The sequence below is a fragment of the Falco cherrug genome, chromosome 6, assembly GCF_023634085.1.
Source record: "Falco cherrug isolate bFalChe1 chromosome 6, bFalChe1.pri, whole genome shotgun sequence".
NCBI lineage: Eukaryota > Metazoa > Chordata > Aves > Falconiformes > Falconidae > Falco > Falco cherrug.
Window position 1 is genome coordinate 37,174,630 of NC_073702.1, and position 15,898 is coordinate 37,190,527.

At 43.5% G+C, this 15,898-nt stretch overlaps 2 protein-coding genes across 5 annotated transcripts; both read right to left on the minus strand.

Annotated features, from left to right (window-relative positions):
- Positions 1-3,099: 3,099 nt before the first annotated feature.
- Positions 3,100-7,885, minus strand: SF3B6 (splicing factor 3b subunit 6). The gene is made up of 4 exons (XM_055713899.1): positions 7,735-7,885; positions 7,300-7,418; positions 4,758-4,896; positions 3,100-4,248 (listed from the first exon to the last, which is right to left on the minus strand). The coding sequence occupies exons 1-4, from the start codon at positions 7,762-7,764 to the stop codon at positions 4,159-4,161; spliced, it is 378 nt and encodes a 125-aa protein (XP_055569874.1). The 5' UTR covers positions 7,765-7,885; the 3' UTR covers positions 3,100-4,158.
- Positions 7,886-8,221: 336 nt separating this feature from the next.
- On the minus strand, positions 8,222-14,595 carry TP53I3 (tumor protein p53 inducible protein 3). 4 transcript variants are annotated; one of them, XM_055713891.1, is made up of 7 exons: positions 14,499-14,595; positions 13,248-13,460; positions 12,515-12,657; positions 11,574-11,841; positions 10,179-10,391; positions 9,375-9,571; positions 8,222-8,585 (listed from the first exon to the last, which is right to left on the minus strand). In XM_055713891.1, exons 3-7 carry the CDS (start codon positions 12,650-12,652, stop codon positions 8,397-8,399), a joined length of 1,005 nt encoding a protein of 334 aa, XP_055569866.1. In that variant the 5' UTR covers positions 12,653-12,657; positions 13,248-13,460; positions 14,499-14,595; the 3' UTR covers positions 8,222-8,396. The 4 variants fall into 4 exon arrangements, with proteins under 4 accessions (XP_055569866.1, XP_055569865.1, XP_027666801.1 ...); XM_055713890.1 differs by having other exon boundaries at positions 13,261-13,460; positions 14,499-14,594; XM_027811000.2 differs by lacking the exon at positions 14,499-14,595 and adding an exon at positions 14,279-14,412 and having other exon boundaries at positions 13,261-13,460.
- Between the last annotated feature and the right edge of the window lie 1,303 nt (positions 14,596-15,898).

The following is a 15,898-nucleotide window of genomic DNA, read 5'->3' on the forward strand; positions in this document are numbered from 1 at the left end:
TGGCCTCTGTGGCTGGTCTCTATTTCAGCACTGGGTTACAGCTGGCGGTTGGGTCGTGGCAGTTGCAGATGTGAGCTCCTATAGACGTCTTGGTTAAATGTAACGTAGCCCTGTTGTGCCCGTTGAATGCAGGTCAACAGCGCATCAGTCTAAAGCTGCTCCTACTGATGGCCCATCCCAAGAGAAATACAGAAGTTTTACTCAGAGAAAACTAGTGCTGAAGGCAGCTGAATTAGCTAAAACCTTGGAAAAACTCAAGATTACCATGACTCTGATCAATCTGTAGTTGCTCGTTAAAAATAAAGAAAAAAAAACCCATAAAGTATCTGCTTTGGGACATTTCCCAAACGCTTCAAAAACAAACAGTGACATGAAGGGTTGGCTCAGCGTACCTGGAATGGCCATGCATTCCCTCCATCATCTCCTGGTCCTGCTGCTGGCAAGTGTCTGCTGCAATAGGTAGGGCACCGCTCTGCCCTTCTGCTGGGTTTCCTACCAGTGACAAATGTGTTCCTGCTGGGCTTTTAAGAGCTGATCATATTCAGTCTTATCATCTCTATCTGCAGAGCTGCTGTGCACTTTCCTTTTGCCCTCAGCAGCACAACGCAGCCATTACCGAGTCTGTAAAATCCTTATTACAGCTGGTTGATGAAGCTCCCTCCCTCGTCACCCTTTCTCTGCAGAGACCTTTGTTGGAAGCAGAGATTATTACATTTTTCATGCCAATTTCATTAAAAAAAAAATCTGAAAGGAAAACTAATTGTGCTTTGTGATACTTAGGGAAATTAAGTCTTCAAGGAAATGTAATCTTCAGCTCTTTATTTGACTGCAAATGCGTTAATTTATTTAATTGTATCATCGATCAACATACTACATATAATTATTACCACTGTATAATGGATTGGAAAAAATTTACTGTCATTGCCTGTGTAATCAGATATGCTCTTGTTACTAATTTCTAAACAGCATCGATGGAAAAAAATGACCTTCCAGGCTTAATTTCATGCCCTACTTCCTGAAAAATTAAATGGGAAGTGAGCACACAAAAACCAGCACAGATGCAGAGTACAAGGCTGGTAACATCTGCCTTATTTGTTGCCCCCTCTGCCATTCATATAACTGAACTCATTTCCCTGTCCTTTGATATTACATTTCAAACAAAATCTTGAGCAGACCTCATCAAAACAATCCTCTGGGCATTCAATTTCCATTCCCTCTGTCTTGCAGGTACAAATTATTATTTCATTTTACATGTGCAGGGACACTGAAAGCCCTGAACAGGCACTAGAAGAAAAAGTATGAAATGGAATATTTAATGAAAGGCAGCAGCTGAGCTCTCAGAGAAATCAAAAGCTGCTGATCTTGAGGATTCATTGAAGGAATTTTTATTAATCTTATTACCCTAAAGAACTGCTTTCTATATATGTTTTTCAAACAGCATCAAATCCTCATCAAAACAGACACTGCAGTGCAAGCACCATGCTCTCCGCTATTGACAGAAGGAATGTGGTATTTGCATATGATTTTAAACAAGGCTGGCAGCATGTGGCACCATTATTGGCACATTGATACTTTATCGCTATTTATTACAATTTATTAAAGCATAAATCCAGCATGGTAACAGCACCTCCAGTTCCTGTTACAGCAAGGGGTCTTCTAAATGCCCAGCAACTGGTGTAAACGACCCCAGTTACCCTAGTGTTCGGCACGCCTGTATTTATATACACGGCATACATACATGTATACAGGGGGGCAGTTAGTGAACATCCATAGCTTTTTAAAGGTTACGTAGAAGAAAGCTCTCCAATAGCATTGCATCAATTTAAACATTTTTAAGGCAAATTGGGTTTTGCCTGGGCAACTTAGGTTTGTATTAATCTGATGGGTAAGACCTGAAAACCAAGCTGGCATCAGAGGAGTAACTGCTGGCCTAACCACCACAGATCCCAGCTGCTTTACATTTAATGCATGTGCATCCCAGTGCACCTGACAGTACTGGGCTGGGCAAGGGGGAAAGCTGGCAATGATACTGCAGCAGAGCTTTGTTTCTGTGGTCCAGAGATGTCAACCCAGCTACTAACGGGCTCAAAGCCTCCCATCGCTGTTCCCAGCCTCGGGGACAGGTTACTGCAGCCTGCAAGGCTTCTTGCTGCGAAGAGCAGCAGCTTTAAGGGCAGGACACATGTATGGAAGAACCACAAACTAAGGACAAAGCTCTTCACCACACACACTAAACACAGCTCTCACGCACGTCCCAAATGCCTGTCTGCAACAGAAGGCAGACCTGTCCCAGTAGGACACTTACTGGTGAGGCGCAGGATGGGATTTCCAGCACCAAGCCATTTCAGCTGCCTCCTCCCTGCTGCTCAGGGCGAAACAGCCAGCTCCGAGTGTCACTGCCACCCTTCCTGCTCCTCCCAGCTGGGGACAGACTGCACAGCACATGGCAACAGCTCAGGACCTCCTCCAGGTGAGAGCTGCACCTTGGTACCCACAGCAGGGCTTCCCTCCCCATCATCGGACACTGAACCTGTGACCATTCAGGTTCATATGGGGACAATGCTCTACAAATTCTTACCTGTGTCACAAATACTCACGTGACAAGTTATTTCCTTTCTAAAAGGAAAGGTTACATGCAGAGGCAGCACAGCTTAAGGCAAGCCTTGATGAAAAAAGCAGAACTGTGTAAACACACATTAATTTTTTTACTAAATGGACACCAAGAACAGCATGGTTCTTTAGGTGACAGATTTCAATGAAAATCAAAGGATAAGAAAGTGGAAACATTCCTTTTTAACAGTACGGTGCACTGAAAAAAAAATTAAACTACAAAACCTCAGGCAAAGTGTATTTGCATGTGCCCATGTTCTACACCAGCTAGAAGGCATCTGGTCAGGGAGTTAAACATCATACCCAAGCAAATAAATCCTCCCAAGGCAGGATACAATCAGCATTCACAGAACTTCCAGCTGGTTCAGAACAGAGGCAGAGGTTATTCTTCTCCACTTCCAAAATACACTGGTTATACATACTTTGTATCATGCTAGTTTTTGTTCATAGGATGAGTGTTGGGGGAAAAAAAAAAAAAGAATTTTTAAATCTGTTTTTCCTCCACCAGATGCTATATTTAAAAATGTATGTACATAAAATATATTACAGTTCAAACACAGAGTAGAAAACAATCACACTACAGGTATTTGAAATTACCACCTTCATCTACTATCTCATTTTGGTCAAGTGTTCTCTACTTAACATTAAAAAGTGTTAAGTTTATTCCTGTTGCTGCTACTAACCTCAGTACAAACCTGGCACATGCAATAAACATCTCGTATACCATTAAGTCAGCCCTGCAGCAACCCACTCTTAGAACAATATTAGTTTACTGCAGCTTATCAGTTTTGTCTCAATCACTGGGAACAAGGTATTCTGCCTGAAGTCACCTAAGCAGCTGGGTTCTTTTAAAAGGGCATTTATTTTCTATAGTTTGTAAAAGAAACTTTGTTATAAATGTGGATTTGGGGTGCTTTGTTTCCAGTAAGAAGTAGTCTAATGATAATGTAATGGAGTTAGGCTCCATCAAACATTCCTGGAGGGAGAAAGGTGCAATAATTTGTGTACCATATATAAGGAAGTATCAAACCACACTTTCTTTTTAAAAAAAAAAAAAGTACAAAAATTCCTGTGGCAGGGAGACTAGTTGCAATACTCCATTTTCAGAAAGTAGCAAGTGAGGTTCACCTCCACGCAGACAGCTCAGAGAACCCCTGGAGCCAGATTCCCAGGCTGCTGTGCTTAAGATCTACCCTGGAGACCGGGCAGAACTTCAGGAGGTGTGAAACACTCAGCCTGCTCGGTCCCATCTTGAGAGGTCCTGCTAGAAACAGGACTGTGGTTATGCAGCATTTACCAGGTCACCCTTACAACATGGAGAAGTCATGTCCATTTAGGGGGATTTAATCTTAAAGCAGATCTTCCGATGTTTTACATTTAATTCTAACATGAAAACCTAAAGACTCAAATTACAGCTTATCAATTTTTTTTAAAAGAAGTTATACTTCATGGAGAATTCCCATGTTTAGTTCAAGAACTCAGTTGCAGGGCTTCAAAAGAGCTGAACTCAACGGCAGGGCTTGGAAAGAGTTTTCCCAAAAGATCAGTTTATTTTGGTGGGTCTGTATTAATTCCGTATTTTTCCTTGAGAAGCTTAAGCTGTTCCTCTTTCTTCTTTGTGTCCATCTTTTGGAATGCCTGTCATTGGGAAAATAAAAGATGTGAGAAGAAATAATGTAATAAAAAATATTTCATGACGTTATTTCCCAGTAACTGCAACCAGCATCACTACAAACTACATCAACATCACACAAAACAGCGTTGTTTTAATTCTTGACCTCCGACAATGCCACGGTACCCTGGATTCCATCAGCAACAGGTAGAACATCAAGAACAAGAGACTTTTTACCTGTAAACAAGATCACACAGCCTGTTGCAACTGTGCAGTTTTAAGGCCCCCACTTCCTCTTGCCCAAAGTCCCATCTCCAGAAACGTGTTTTTCACACCCTTGGTCCAAAGATATGGTTCTTTGCACACAAATCACCAAGTAAGGATGAAATCCTGATAAATTATCTAATCCATTCCCTCTACCAGTTTGGATTTATTTCTCAAAAATACCCAAGCAACTGTCTTTTCAAACTGTTTTTTTTCTTGTGCTCACTATGTTCACAGGTAACTTAAAAAAAAACACGCCACATGTACGTACCCTGTTTGCATTATAGTACAAAACGACAAGGTATCTGTTGCACACGTTGAATCCCGACAGGTGGTCACAAGCGTTTTTGGCATCAAAGATGTCTTCATAGACCACATAGGCTGTTCCTCTAGTTTCAGGAGTGTTTCCACTGCAAAGCAAGATCAGTTTTAATATTAAACAAAACGAACAAGAAATAGTTCTATTAGTCTTCAGCAGTGACTGAGATCAGATTCAACTATTCAACAATTAGATGCAACTGCACTAGAAACCCATTTATTGTTATTTTTTTCCTAGACATTAAAATACATCCCTGCTTTCCACACCAATCTCCACTTACAGTTCAGTCTCAGAGATGACAGGAAAATGTGAGTGTCGTGTGCTATGTTATGCCTCTTAAGGAAAATTCACCTCTTCACAACAGATATCAGAAACTGTTCCTGTCAGGGGTTGTTATATTTCTTGAAATACTTTTTTATTACAGCAATTGGCTTGTTTTGTTTAATATTACAAGGCTGGGCTGTCAGTTAATGGCTGTCTGGATCAGATGTCTCCCTAGGACAGAACACAGCTCTTGGCACATCACAAAGTCAATTTAAGAGAGTCAAAACAGCCCCACAGGTGCAAGACCACTCGAGACGCAGAGCCATCACCTATCAGACCATCAATTCAATTTCCTTTGCCTGAGGGACAGGAACACATCTGGGCATGTAACGCTAACTAGCCCAGAGAGACTGCAGAGTTTACAGATCCAAAATATCTCAGCTAAAAGACAGTTATAGCAAACTTAGTAATCAGAAGAACTCTCTCTAAGGTGCTTGCTTCTTAGAAGAGGACTCCTGAGGACAAATGCTATCAAACTCGTCCACACCAGGCTGTGTATAAAAACAAAAAGGAGAATAGGATAAAAACTGCAAAGCACAAAAATCATTACAAATGGAGTTCCACGTTATGCCTTGTCTTACGATGACGTTAGGATTTCTGTGGAAAACAACACTGATCGGTAGTTCTGAACAATCCGTGGGGATGCTGCCTCAAGTTCCCTGTTGGACACATAAGCCAGCATGTCGCTGATGGAAAACTCCCCTTATATGTCTTAATACTTTTATGGCCCACTGCCATGCTGTTCCAACCTACATTTTTAGAAACCTTAAATATTAGGTGGAATCCTTCACTGATAAGCGTAAAGGAGAACTATTTAGCCAAGCAGTAAGTTTATTATGTCCCCTGTTCCTTTAGCCACATCTCATACAGCGAAGCGCAACAAAAGTGACTGGGGAAGGATCTCACGAGCTACACCTTCCAATGCAGCATCAGCAGCATGTGTCCCCATCCTTGTTTGTTCAACAAAGGCAATTCCATAGATAAACCTCACTTTATTCTATACACTGAACAACCATTTTTAATCAGTATGGTCTGAAATGAGCCCTTTATTTGGGTAGCTAAGTTTGATCTGTTTAACTGTTAACATATTGACATCTTACATACTCAAAGCAGTTAAACTGTGGATTAATTACCAACCCCAGTCTCAGAGCATGGGGAAACGGTTACATAAATGTCAAGGATACATTCTGCTCTAATCCCATCAGCAACCTAATCAAGAACTCAGAGATGCTGCCGGTTATTTTGCCACCATCCAATACATCCAAAGCAATACAAAAACTCCCATATGAAATATAAACTATGCTTGCTTTCTGTTTGTACAACTATTGAAATGTGACTTACGATGTTTGAAGTATTAGATACCAAGTTTTGTTTCCTCCCTCTCCACGTCATAAATATTTTTCAGAGCAGAAAAAAAAATAGTTCTTTAATATGAGTGTCAATACTCCAACCAGCCTTACTACAGTTCTCAAGAGCTCTTCCTAAATTCCTGCTTCAGCCAACTCTTTCCACTAGAAACCTAGTGGAACATAACACTAACCAGATAAAATTGTTGTTTAATTCGCAGCATTCAGCCAGTACTCAGGATAACAAGGAATATCAGGTCTCAGGTGTTCAATATTTGAACTAAAAACCTCGGATTTGCTGTAGACATGTATACATATCTCCGTGCATTTTGAAACAAATAGTCCACGGACTATGCTGCTCAGGGACAAGCTGTATCTGACACACAGGAAGCTGTTCCTGGTATTTGTTTCTAGTCGCCAGGTCCAGCAGTAACATCTCTACTTTCCCATTAGTTAGGTATGTAATACTCATTAAATATGGGAACTGGTTGTATTCAACTTTTGCCTTTCTTATTTTTGCCTTTAGCTAAGGCAAAAGGTTAGCTGTATTTAAAGATTTACTGAAGAGTGTGTCTCATTTTTACCAAGTTGTCTAAGTCCACATCAAATTTAAGCTTTTTCACCCTACCTACAGGCAATATTATTTTCTAACAGATTCACACATAAGAGAAATACCATCACATCCACCTCTGGCACACAGCGATACTGCTAAAGCACGCTTAACTTTTTCAGCTGTGAAATCGAGTTGCTACCTACTGCACTAAGAACACTGACGGTGAAGTACATAAATTTCTCAATTTTTCAAATAAAACTAGAATACTTACACTCTGATTTGTCGAATAGGTCCGTATTTCCCAAAAATATCATACATTTCCTCCGCTGTGATTTTATACGGCAGGTTCCGAATATAAAGGATCCGATTGACCTCCGGGGGCAGCCGGATCTGATGCAGAAACAACACACACAGCGTCAGGCCTACGGCGCTCGCTGCACACCCTAAACGCAGCAGCCGACGTGCTAAGCCTTGAGGCTAACATCACCACTGAGAGGGCCTCACCAGTGCTTTCTGAACCCTTCACAGCTACAAAGTTACCTCAGACCAGAGGCCTGGCCGGAGGGGCCGGGCTGCACCGGCCGGGGAGGGGGAAGGAGGCCCAGCCGGGCGGGAAGGCCTGCTGCCAGCCCCAGCCCGGGGAGCCGCTCCTCACCGCCCCGGCGGGCTGAGGCGGGCCAGGGAGGGCCCAGGGGAGCGCACTCACGTTAGCTCGCTTGGCCGCTTGCATCGCCATGGCGCCGATCGGGGAGGGGGGGGAGTGCCGCCTTGGAGAGAAACAGCGGCCGGGAAGGGGCCTGCCGGGCTGCGCGCCGCCGCTCGCCGCTGCCGCGGGGTACCCGGATGCTATCCCGGCATGCACCGCGCCGGGAGCGCCCGCCCGCCGCCAGGCCCCCGCCTCAGCCCGGGGTCGCCACGCCCCACGGCCGCAGGGCCGCCGCCGCTCCCCGCGGCAGAGAGGCGGTCCCGCCGCCGCCCCCCCGGCAGTGGGGGTCCCGCCGCCGCCGCCTCAGTGCCCGAGGAAGGGGCGCTGGGGGGGCGCAGGCGCCGCCATGTGAGGGCCGCTGTGAGGTGCGGGCCTGGCCCGCGGGCGGCGCCCAGCGCGGGGAGCAGCCGCCGGTGCCGGCAGTTTCTCCTGCGTGGGGGAGAGCTCGCCGGCGTTCTCTGACGCGATCAAGACATGATGCTAGAGCTGCACCGCGAACCGTTTTATTAAGCGCATCCTGTAAGGCGTTGCTTTAGCCCTCCTTTGTGGCATACTCCCACAAGAAATCATTCCAGACTGGGAAGCAGAAGTGGCAGATTCACTGCCTGTCAGACGCCCCTAATGATTCTGTCCCTGAAACCACTACAGCAGTAGGCCTTTCTTTAAGACGAAGCAGGCATTTTGATGACAATTTTACCAATATTCTTGTTTTCTTCCATGATCCTGTGTGCCTCTGCAATCTCGTGCAGAGGGCAAACGCTGTCGACAAATGGTTGGAGGTGAGGGGAGCTCCCTCCAGAAAAATATGGCAGCGCATCTTCTGTGAAGGCTTTCACCAGCCGTTCTTTATACTGAAGAAAAAAAGTATTTTGAAAGTTATTTGCAACCATTTCATTCACTGATGTTTCACTAAGCACTGTGTAAAAAATGAGCACAGTTCTCAAGGAGGTTCTGACATGTTCATAGTGAGATGGACATGTAAACATCTGGCAGGTGTAAATTACAAACAAGAAGAAAGCTTTTAGTTTTATTATATTATAATTGAATTAAATTCTCCAAAACAAGGGGTATAAGCACAATGCAGAACCATTTAAACTCAAACTGATAAAAGCTCTTGAGAACATTATGTATTAAACCATGGACAGAATCTATCCTAGGGCTCTGCACTGCTCTCTTTTACTGTAATAACCTGAGAATTTTTCACATAAAGTGATTTGCCTGGGTAATTTCTGGGCATCCAAATGGCCTTGGTTTCTCCTTTAAAAAATGATCTAATAGACCTTTTTCTTTCCCACCCCCCAGACTAAATCATTGCTTCATCACTTGTGTTTTGTTTCTTCTTAGGCCAAGTCTTTAAGCACTCATGAAGTATGTTAAGAAGTCCTGGGTATCATTCCTCTGATTCTATAGTTGTAAAAGGGAGGCATTTAATAAAAATAGAAAAGGGAAATTATAACTTAATTTTGCAATGTTTTCCAAAGTATGCAGTAACAATTCAAGGTGGTGTTTTAGTAATAATAAGTTAGGTTCTGCTTTAACACTATATCAAAAGAAAGTAACACTGTATCTGTATCAAAAGAAAGTTCACCATCATCAATCTTAAGATCAAACTGTATACATTGTTGATAGCCATTACTTGCCTCCTTGTCTCGTGATCGTAATAGACTTGTATGGATGCTTGCTCTTCTGGAAAGCAGCCTTGCAAGCAAATCTCCATGTACTTCACCCCCACTCAGTAGTCCATAAACAATCCACCGGCCATCAGTACTCAGACAGTTGAGATTCTTCTCCCAGTATGAGCCACCAACACAGTCTAAAATAATATCTACCCCAGAACCTAAAGCAGAAACAGAAAAGATTTCAGCAATGTAGTTGAGCTGCATTAAAGGTAGGATAATTTCAGACAAAATTAAAACCTTGTTCTTTATAGGTACAGAATCAATTCTGCAATTCTTATTTAAATCTTTCTACTGAAATCAGGAATTGGCATGATTATTTGTAAAGAATTCTCGAATCAGGCATGAAAAAAGAATCATTGTAGATATCCACATGCAGACTTCTCTGTAAACCATCCCAAACGCTTAGAAAAGCTAAATTTTTCTACCAGTAAGAGAATTAAGTTTTGGTCCTGTATTCAAACACTTACAAAGACAAGCACGAGGATTTGGTCCCACAGTTCCTTGTGGAGGCAACAATAACAGGCAAGAATATTTATGCCCCAAATGAACACAAAGACAAAGAGTCTGTGCAGAAAACAGCACAACTAAACCAAGGAAAGGTATATTCTTCAGCTGAACAGGATGTTGGGTTGTGTTAACAGGGTCGTTACTGTCTGCTCCTTCACCGACTAAGGTGACAGTTGAAACTGAGTGTATGTGTGTGTATGTTAGGAGATGCCCACTCCTCCCCAGCTGTAACAGTGTCTTTTGTGTAGAGGTTCTTACCTTGAGTGAACGCTAAGACCTTTTCACTAAAATCTTCATTCTTGTAGTTGAACCCTGCAGCTGCTCCGGCCTTTGCTGTTGCCTTCAGTTTCTCTTGAGTTCCTGCTGTCACGATGGGAATAGCTTTTGCCAGTCTTACCAGCTGGATGGCTGCCATACCAACTCCACTAGCTCCGGCATGGATCAACACTCTCTCGTCCTTCTGTACTTTACCTGTAGGAGGACATAAGGGCAGTGGTTACCTTTTTGGCATCACCTCTGGTTTAAAACATGATCAGGGTGGAAAATACCAAAGAGGAAGCTGAAAGAGATGCCCTTGAGTGGGCTTTGTTTACATCTTCATACCCTTCATAAAAGAAAGAAATTCAGAACTGTGTGCAACAGGACTCCTTCTACCATCTTCAGTGGAATGGCTTTAACTTGGCCGTGTCCTGGTCTGGGCATCTGTGACCAAGCTGGTTAGGCGAGTGCAGTCAGCCTTTTTATACCGGGACTGTCCACTGCTACCAACAGAAAATGCACTTGGAGGATGTTAATACTGAGAAATCAGGCACTCAACAACACTCAGACTCAACCCAGAAGCACTCGGTAATGTTAAGGACCAGTTCTACCGATCATTTCACCATCTACCAGTTGCTTTAATGCATTTGTTTGTGTTCCACTGATTGATGGAAGTGAGGCACCAAGCAGTCCCGGAGACCTTGATCAAAGAGCCAAGGGAAGCGAGTCTGCATTTTGGGTAGTGAGGGAAGCTACTTGTTTGTAACTCCTGTCCTTTGGTGGAGTTGTAGATACTACTGCTGAAGAGGGTAGAAGGATAGTTGTCAACTGAGGGAAATCCCGGAAAGCGCTTCTGTTAGTGCCTCATGAGCACATTTTCAAAATGAAGAGCGTGAGCTTACAATTGTTTTAAATCATCTCAGAGGGGATTTAACCTACAGTTAATGTCTCTGTGAAACAAGGTACAAGAAAATGTTGTTTACTGTAGGGCCACAGGCAATTAGTGAGAATATGATCATGCTTGCAGAAAAGTCAAATCTTTAGAAGTGGTATATGCATTTTCAGTTTAGAGAATGCATAAATTATTTCAGGGTTTGAGTTTAATGGGAATTGCCATGCGAGCTGAGAAATACAGATTAAAACAAAACTGACCATCTTTCTATATCCTTCCTTGTAAATATGCAGTCATCAGAATAAGTTGTGACTGAGGAGATGTGGTCGTTATTTCAGGATATGGAGTCTGGCATACCAGATTCTGATTCATGTGAATACAGCGACAGAGAAAACATTCTTTAAAGGCAAAGAGCATTCAGATGGAGGCAACAAAGAGGGGATTTCATAACAGAAAGGAGGACGAGCTGTTTTGCTGGATAGATTTGTGAATACGCCTCTCACCTACAAAATGCAGCAGCTGAAAGGCGGTTAACCAGGCTTCGGGAATGGCTGCAGCCTGAATAAAAGACATATCATTGGGAATCGGCATCAGGTAGCCTTCGGGTACTGTAACGTATTCTGCCTGGCCACCTCCAGAGAGCAGAGCCATCACTGCATCGCCAACCTTCCACCGGCCCTTGCAGCCAGGTCCAAGCCCAGCCACACTCCCAGCTGCTTCTAAGCCTAAAATATCACTTGCTCCTTTGGGGGGCGGATACTTCCCTCTCCTCTAAAACAAAAGAAAAGAGAGGGCAAGGAAGGAAAAGCCACACATCAATGACTGTAATGATCTGCAATATTTGATTCACATGCCTCCCAACTAAATTCCTACTTATTTAATCTTGATTTTGCAATGTGCAAATGTTCAAGTAATTTGAGGATCTTCCATCCTCTGGCAACACCTCTGTTTCCTTAAGTATGTTTTTTATTTAAAACTGTGTGCAAATTCAATTTGTTGTGAGTCCCCTTTGTCCAGACCAATCCATGGTGGGGAGGTATTATGGTCTCCAGTTGCAGAGCATGGCTTTCAGCTCAAATTAAAGCAGCTCAGACTTAAAAATCTGAATGTGATTTTTCCCCACTGGAATTGAGCCAGTGGAGCATTTCATGTTGACCTCAAATGTCCAGAGAATGGGCTAAGCATCTAGAAAGACCTGAGCTTTGGTTTTACATCTTGAAAGGCAACAGCCTTTCCATGCCACCCCAGCATTTCAGCGACCCAGGTAAAAACATTTATCTGCTGAATCAATAGACATTTCTTCTTTCAGCCCTATGAACTCTCCCATCCAAGTGCTCACCAGATCCAGTCTCTTTTAACTTTTCAAATTTGTCAAGACTTCTGATAGGGACTTGAAAAATCGGTGTCATTTTTAGGTGCATAAATCTCCTTAACATACACATACCTGGAGTAAATCAGCCCTATTCAGAGCACTGGCAGAGACCTTAACAAGAACTTCTCCTTCTCCTGGATGTGGTTTCATCACTTGTTTCACATAGAGATTTTCTGGGCCTCCTGGGCAATCAAAATAGGCTGCCAACATTTTATCTGTAAAAAAAACCCCAAAACAACAACAAAACAACCCCAGCATGAATGGAGGCACACTTATGTGCAGCTGGAACATCTCAGTAATCAGTAACCACTCCACTCCGCAGACAACGCAAACTGTGAAGCAGTTCTAAGGAGGGCTGCCAGAGATAGCTGAGGGCTTAGCCTGCAGTGAAAAACATTATAATTGGGACACAATATACTGTTGCAAAAGCCATTTGACAAACCATGAAGATCCCCTTGCATCAACTCATAGGCTTTAACCCTGCACAGAGCCGTGTGTGGATCCAACAGTGCTGGCCACCCACCCACCTTCACTGTAAAATGTAACACACAAATAAAACCAACATCCTTTGCTCTCGACTTCCTTCATGATTAGGGCCCAGTGCTCAGCCGACTAAAGGACACAGGTCCTTAAAATGGTAGACACAAATGGCATTTTAAAACCCTCAGCAGAAAGAGCCTTCCTTTATCTGAGACATCTAAAACCATCTAAGTGCTGCTTTCAGCCCATAGACTTGAAGATCCGTAATGGCACAATGGTGATCTAGCGCAAATGAAAGACAACAAATGGTTTTAAAAGTTCCTACTTATTTCCCTTGCCTCAGCAGGTGATTGCTGTGTGCCTGCTTTGCTCCGGTGGAGGGTCCCACTGCTGCAGGAGTCTCTGAGGTAACTCCTCAGACACTGTTCCTGGGTTCCTGCTTTTGGCACCGCTAGTTATTGAGATGGGCTGGGATATCAAGCCTCCTCCCACCCGGCAAAATCAAATCTGGAGCAGTCTTCCCTCTTCCCCCTGCGTGCTGGGTGGAAGGAGAGGAGAAGAGAATCACAACAGGAACCGCCGTGTTACTTCCGGAGAGCTGGTACTGTACGGAATACAGTATAGGGCTGCCACCCAAAGGCATGTGCAGGGTGGGCTGCAAGCCAGAGCCTCTCTTCAACTAAACAGCATTGTGGGATAGACCACCAGGCCCTCTGTAAAAATCACTTGCATTATGCTATCTGCACAGGAAAAGCTAAGTGCATGCTTAATTATTTGTGGTAAGACTGCACGTGTGGAAGGATAAACACCCTGAAACCCCGGGAATGTAAAACCCCACGGGGTGGTGCTCTATGGCTATTTTATGGTGAATAAACATCCAATGATTCCTACAAAATGTAACCTAAAGGCTTTTCTTTCTGAGGCTGGCTGGCTGTTTTCAGCTGAACTGTTTAATCCAGTTACACAAAATTTGTATTAGCACAGAAATCTAGTGGGAAGCCCACCAGATTCCACCTCATAACAGCTGCTTCTGCTCTCTTAACTGTGTCCAAATTCAGTCAATTAAAATTAAAATGCGGAAGAAGCTTTGGTCCCACTCACAACACAGTTCACTGAACTGCATTTTTATAAAGGCTTGTCTTTGTTGCTAGAAGCAGACCCACAAAAATATTTTTAAAAGAAATACATTGTGGATCCGAATACGTACATCGCTCTCAAACGCACAGAAAAACACAGGAATTAAAAACCAAGTTTCCAACCAACTGCAACAACTCCAGACTGTCCGATCTGCCAGCAATGGCCCCAAACAGCAATTTAAAGATGCTATGTGGCTCCAGAGCACAATTTGTGACTCACCTTTTTCCTGAAAGAAGGAAGGACATTCTCCTACACCAAACCCAGCGTCTCCCCCAGAACAGAGTCTGATCCCTGTTCCTCCTCTCCCAGTTCCTCCTCTCCCAGCTCTGCCCTTGCAGTCAGCTATTCCCCAGCAAGTCAGGGGGTGGAACAGAGCGAGGTTGGGTTTTACTTTGGTGGGACAGACTTGAGCAGAATCAGAAATATTAGTACATCTCACCATTATTTCTACCCACCGATATGATTTATTCCACGGAGTGAGGCAGGAACCTGCTTTCCCCTTTGGCACTGAGGCGGAGATCTGCTGCTCCCCCCCCCGGCACACAGGGAGGTTTGGCCTAACGCCTGTGCTGTGCCCATTTGCTGCGCGTGCGTGTATTTGTATGTTCTCGGGCACAGCACTGAACTGCTGTTCTGATTTCTGAACTCTTGAGTAGTGCAGACCCAATTAACTTAAATTGCATTAAGGGCACGTGAGCTGTGACAGCCCTGGTGCTGTATATCCGCCTGAGGAGGCTTTATTGTGCTCTCTTCCGTAAGACGGCAGCGTGCAGCGTTCAGTTTCCTGGTTCGTCAGCGCCGTGCGTTACTACCTGGTGTTCTAGCTGCCCGATCGCATCTCTTTGTTCAGCTTTGCTGTGTCCCCCAGAAGGAGAAGGATCAGATCATGCCTTTCTCTGTGCCCTAGTCACCAAGGCTTGAGTATTGGAGTTGTCAGGGAATAAAACAGACAGTTCAGAGTATTTAAAAACGATAAATCATATGTCTGCCCATGTGTGGGATTCGTTGTGGATTGTTTTCCTATCAATTTTGAGATTTTTGGATTCAGGCTTTTGAACTCTTTGAAACTAATCTAGAATCAAATATAGCTAAAAATTATTTTGTTCTCACATGACTCAAAGAGCTAATAATTTGTTTCTGCAGATGAAAAGATCATGGAGCCTGGTCTTCTTGGGACTGCTCTTGTTTGATGCCCTGTAGTACTCACGGTCTGATTCAGGCCTGGTAGTCACACAGTCCCTCCTGCCCAGCCCTCACAGAACTGTGCAGTCCTCTAGAGTTTAAAATAACTGTTTGTAGCAGTCAATGAAAATACAAACTGACATGTTAAAAATATTTTTTATTTGTAGCATTCAAAGATACTGAACAATCTGAAAATCTGTTAATGTAATGATTTCCTTTGTCCTTTGGGTCTGTGATGCTACGCATAGTTGTAACACTATTAGAGAAACTGCTTTGCTTAGTGAGATTAGTGATATTCTTATTTGGAAACAGGATAAAAGACAACATTAGAGAGATTAAGCAGAGCATCTTAAACCAAATCTTGATGGTATCACTTTCAGTTCAGTTAAGAAACCTAGATGATAGATGCATAGGGTAGTCTCTCTGGGCAGCGAGCCCTCAAGCGTTCTTGAAAAAACAGAAGGAAACTCAGCAGTTGGAATGTTGCAAAGCAGCAGTTTCTTGCTTAGATTGGACAATGCTTCAGACTTGCATACTTTATTTCCTTGTGAGCAGTCCTTCTGAGGTAGATGAAGTTCAAGTTTTCTGCTGATTCAGCTACTTGTCTCTAAAGTAGTCCGCTATAGTAGCACAAGGAAGTACATTTGGAAAATCTAA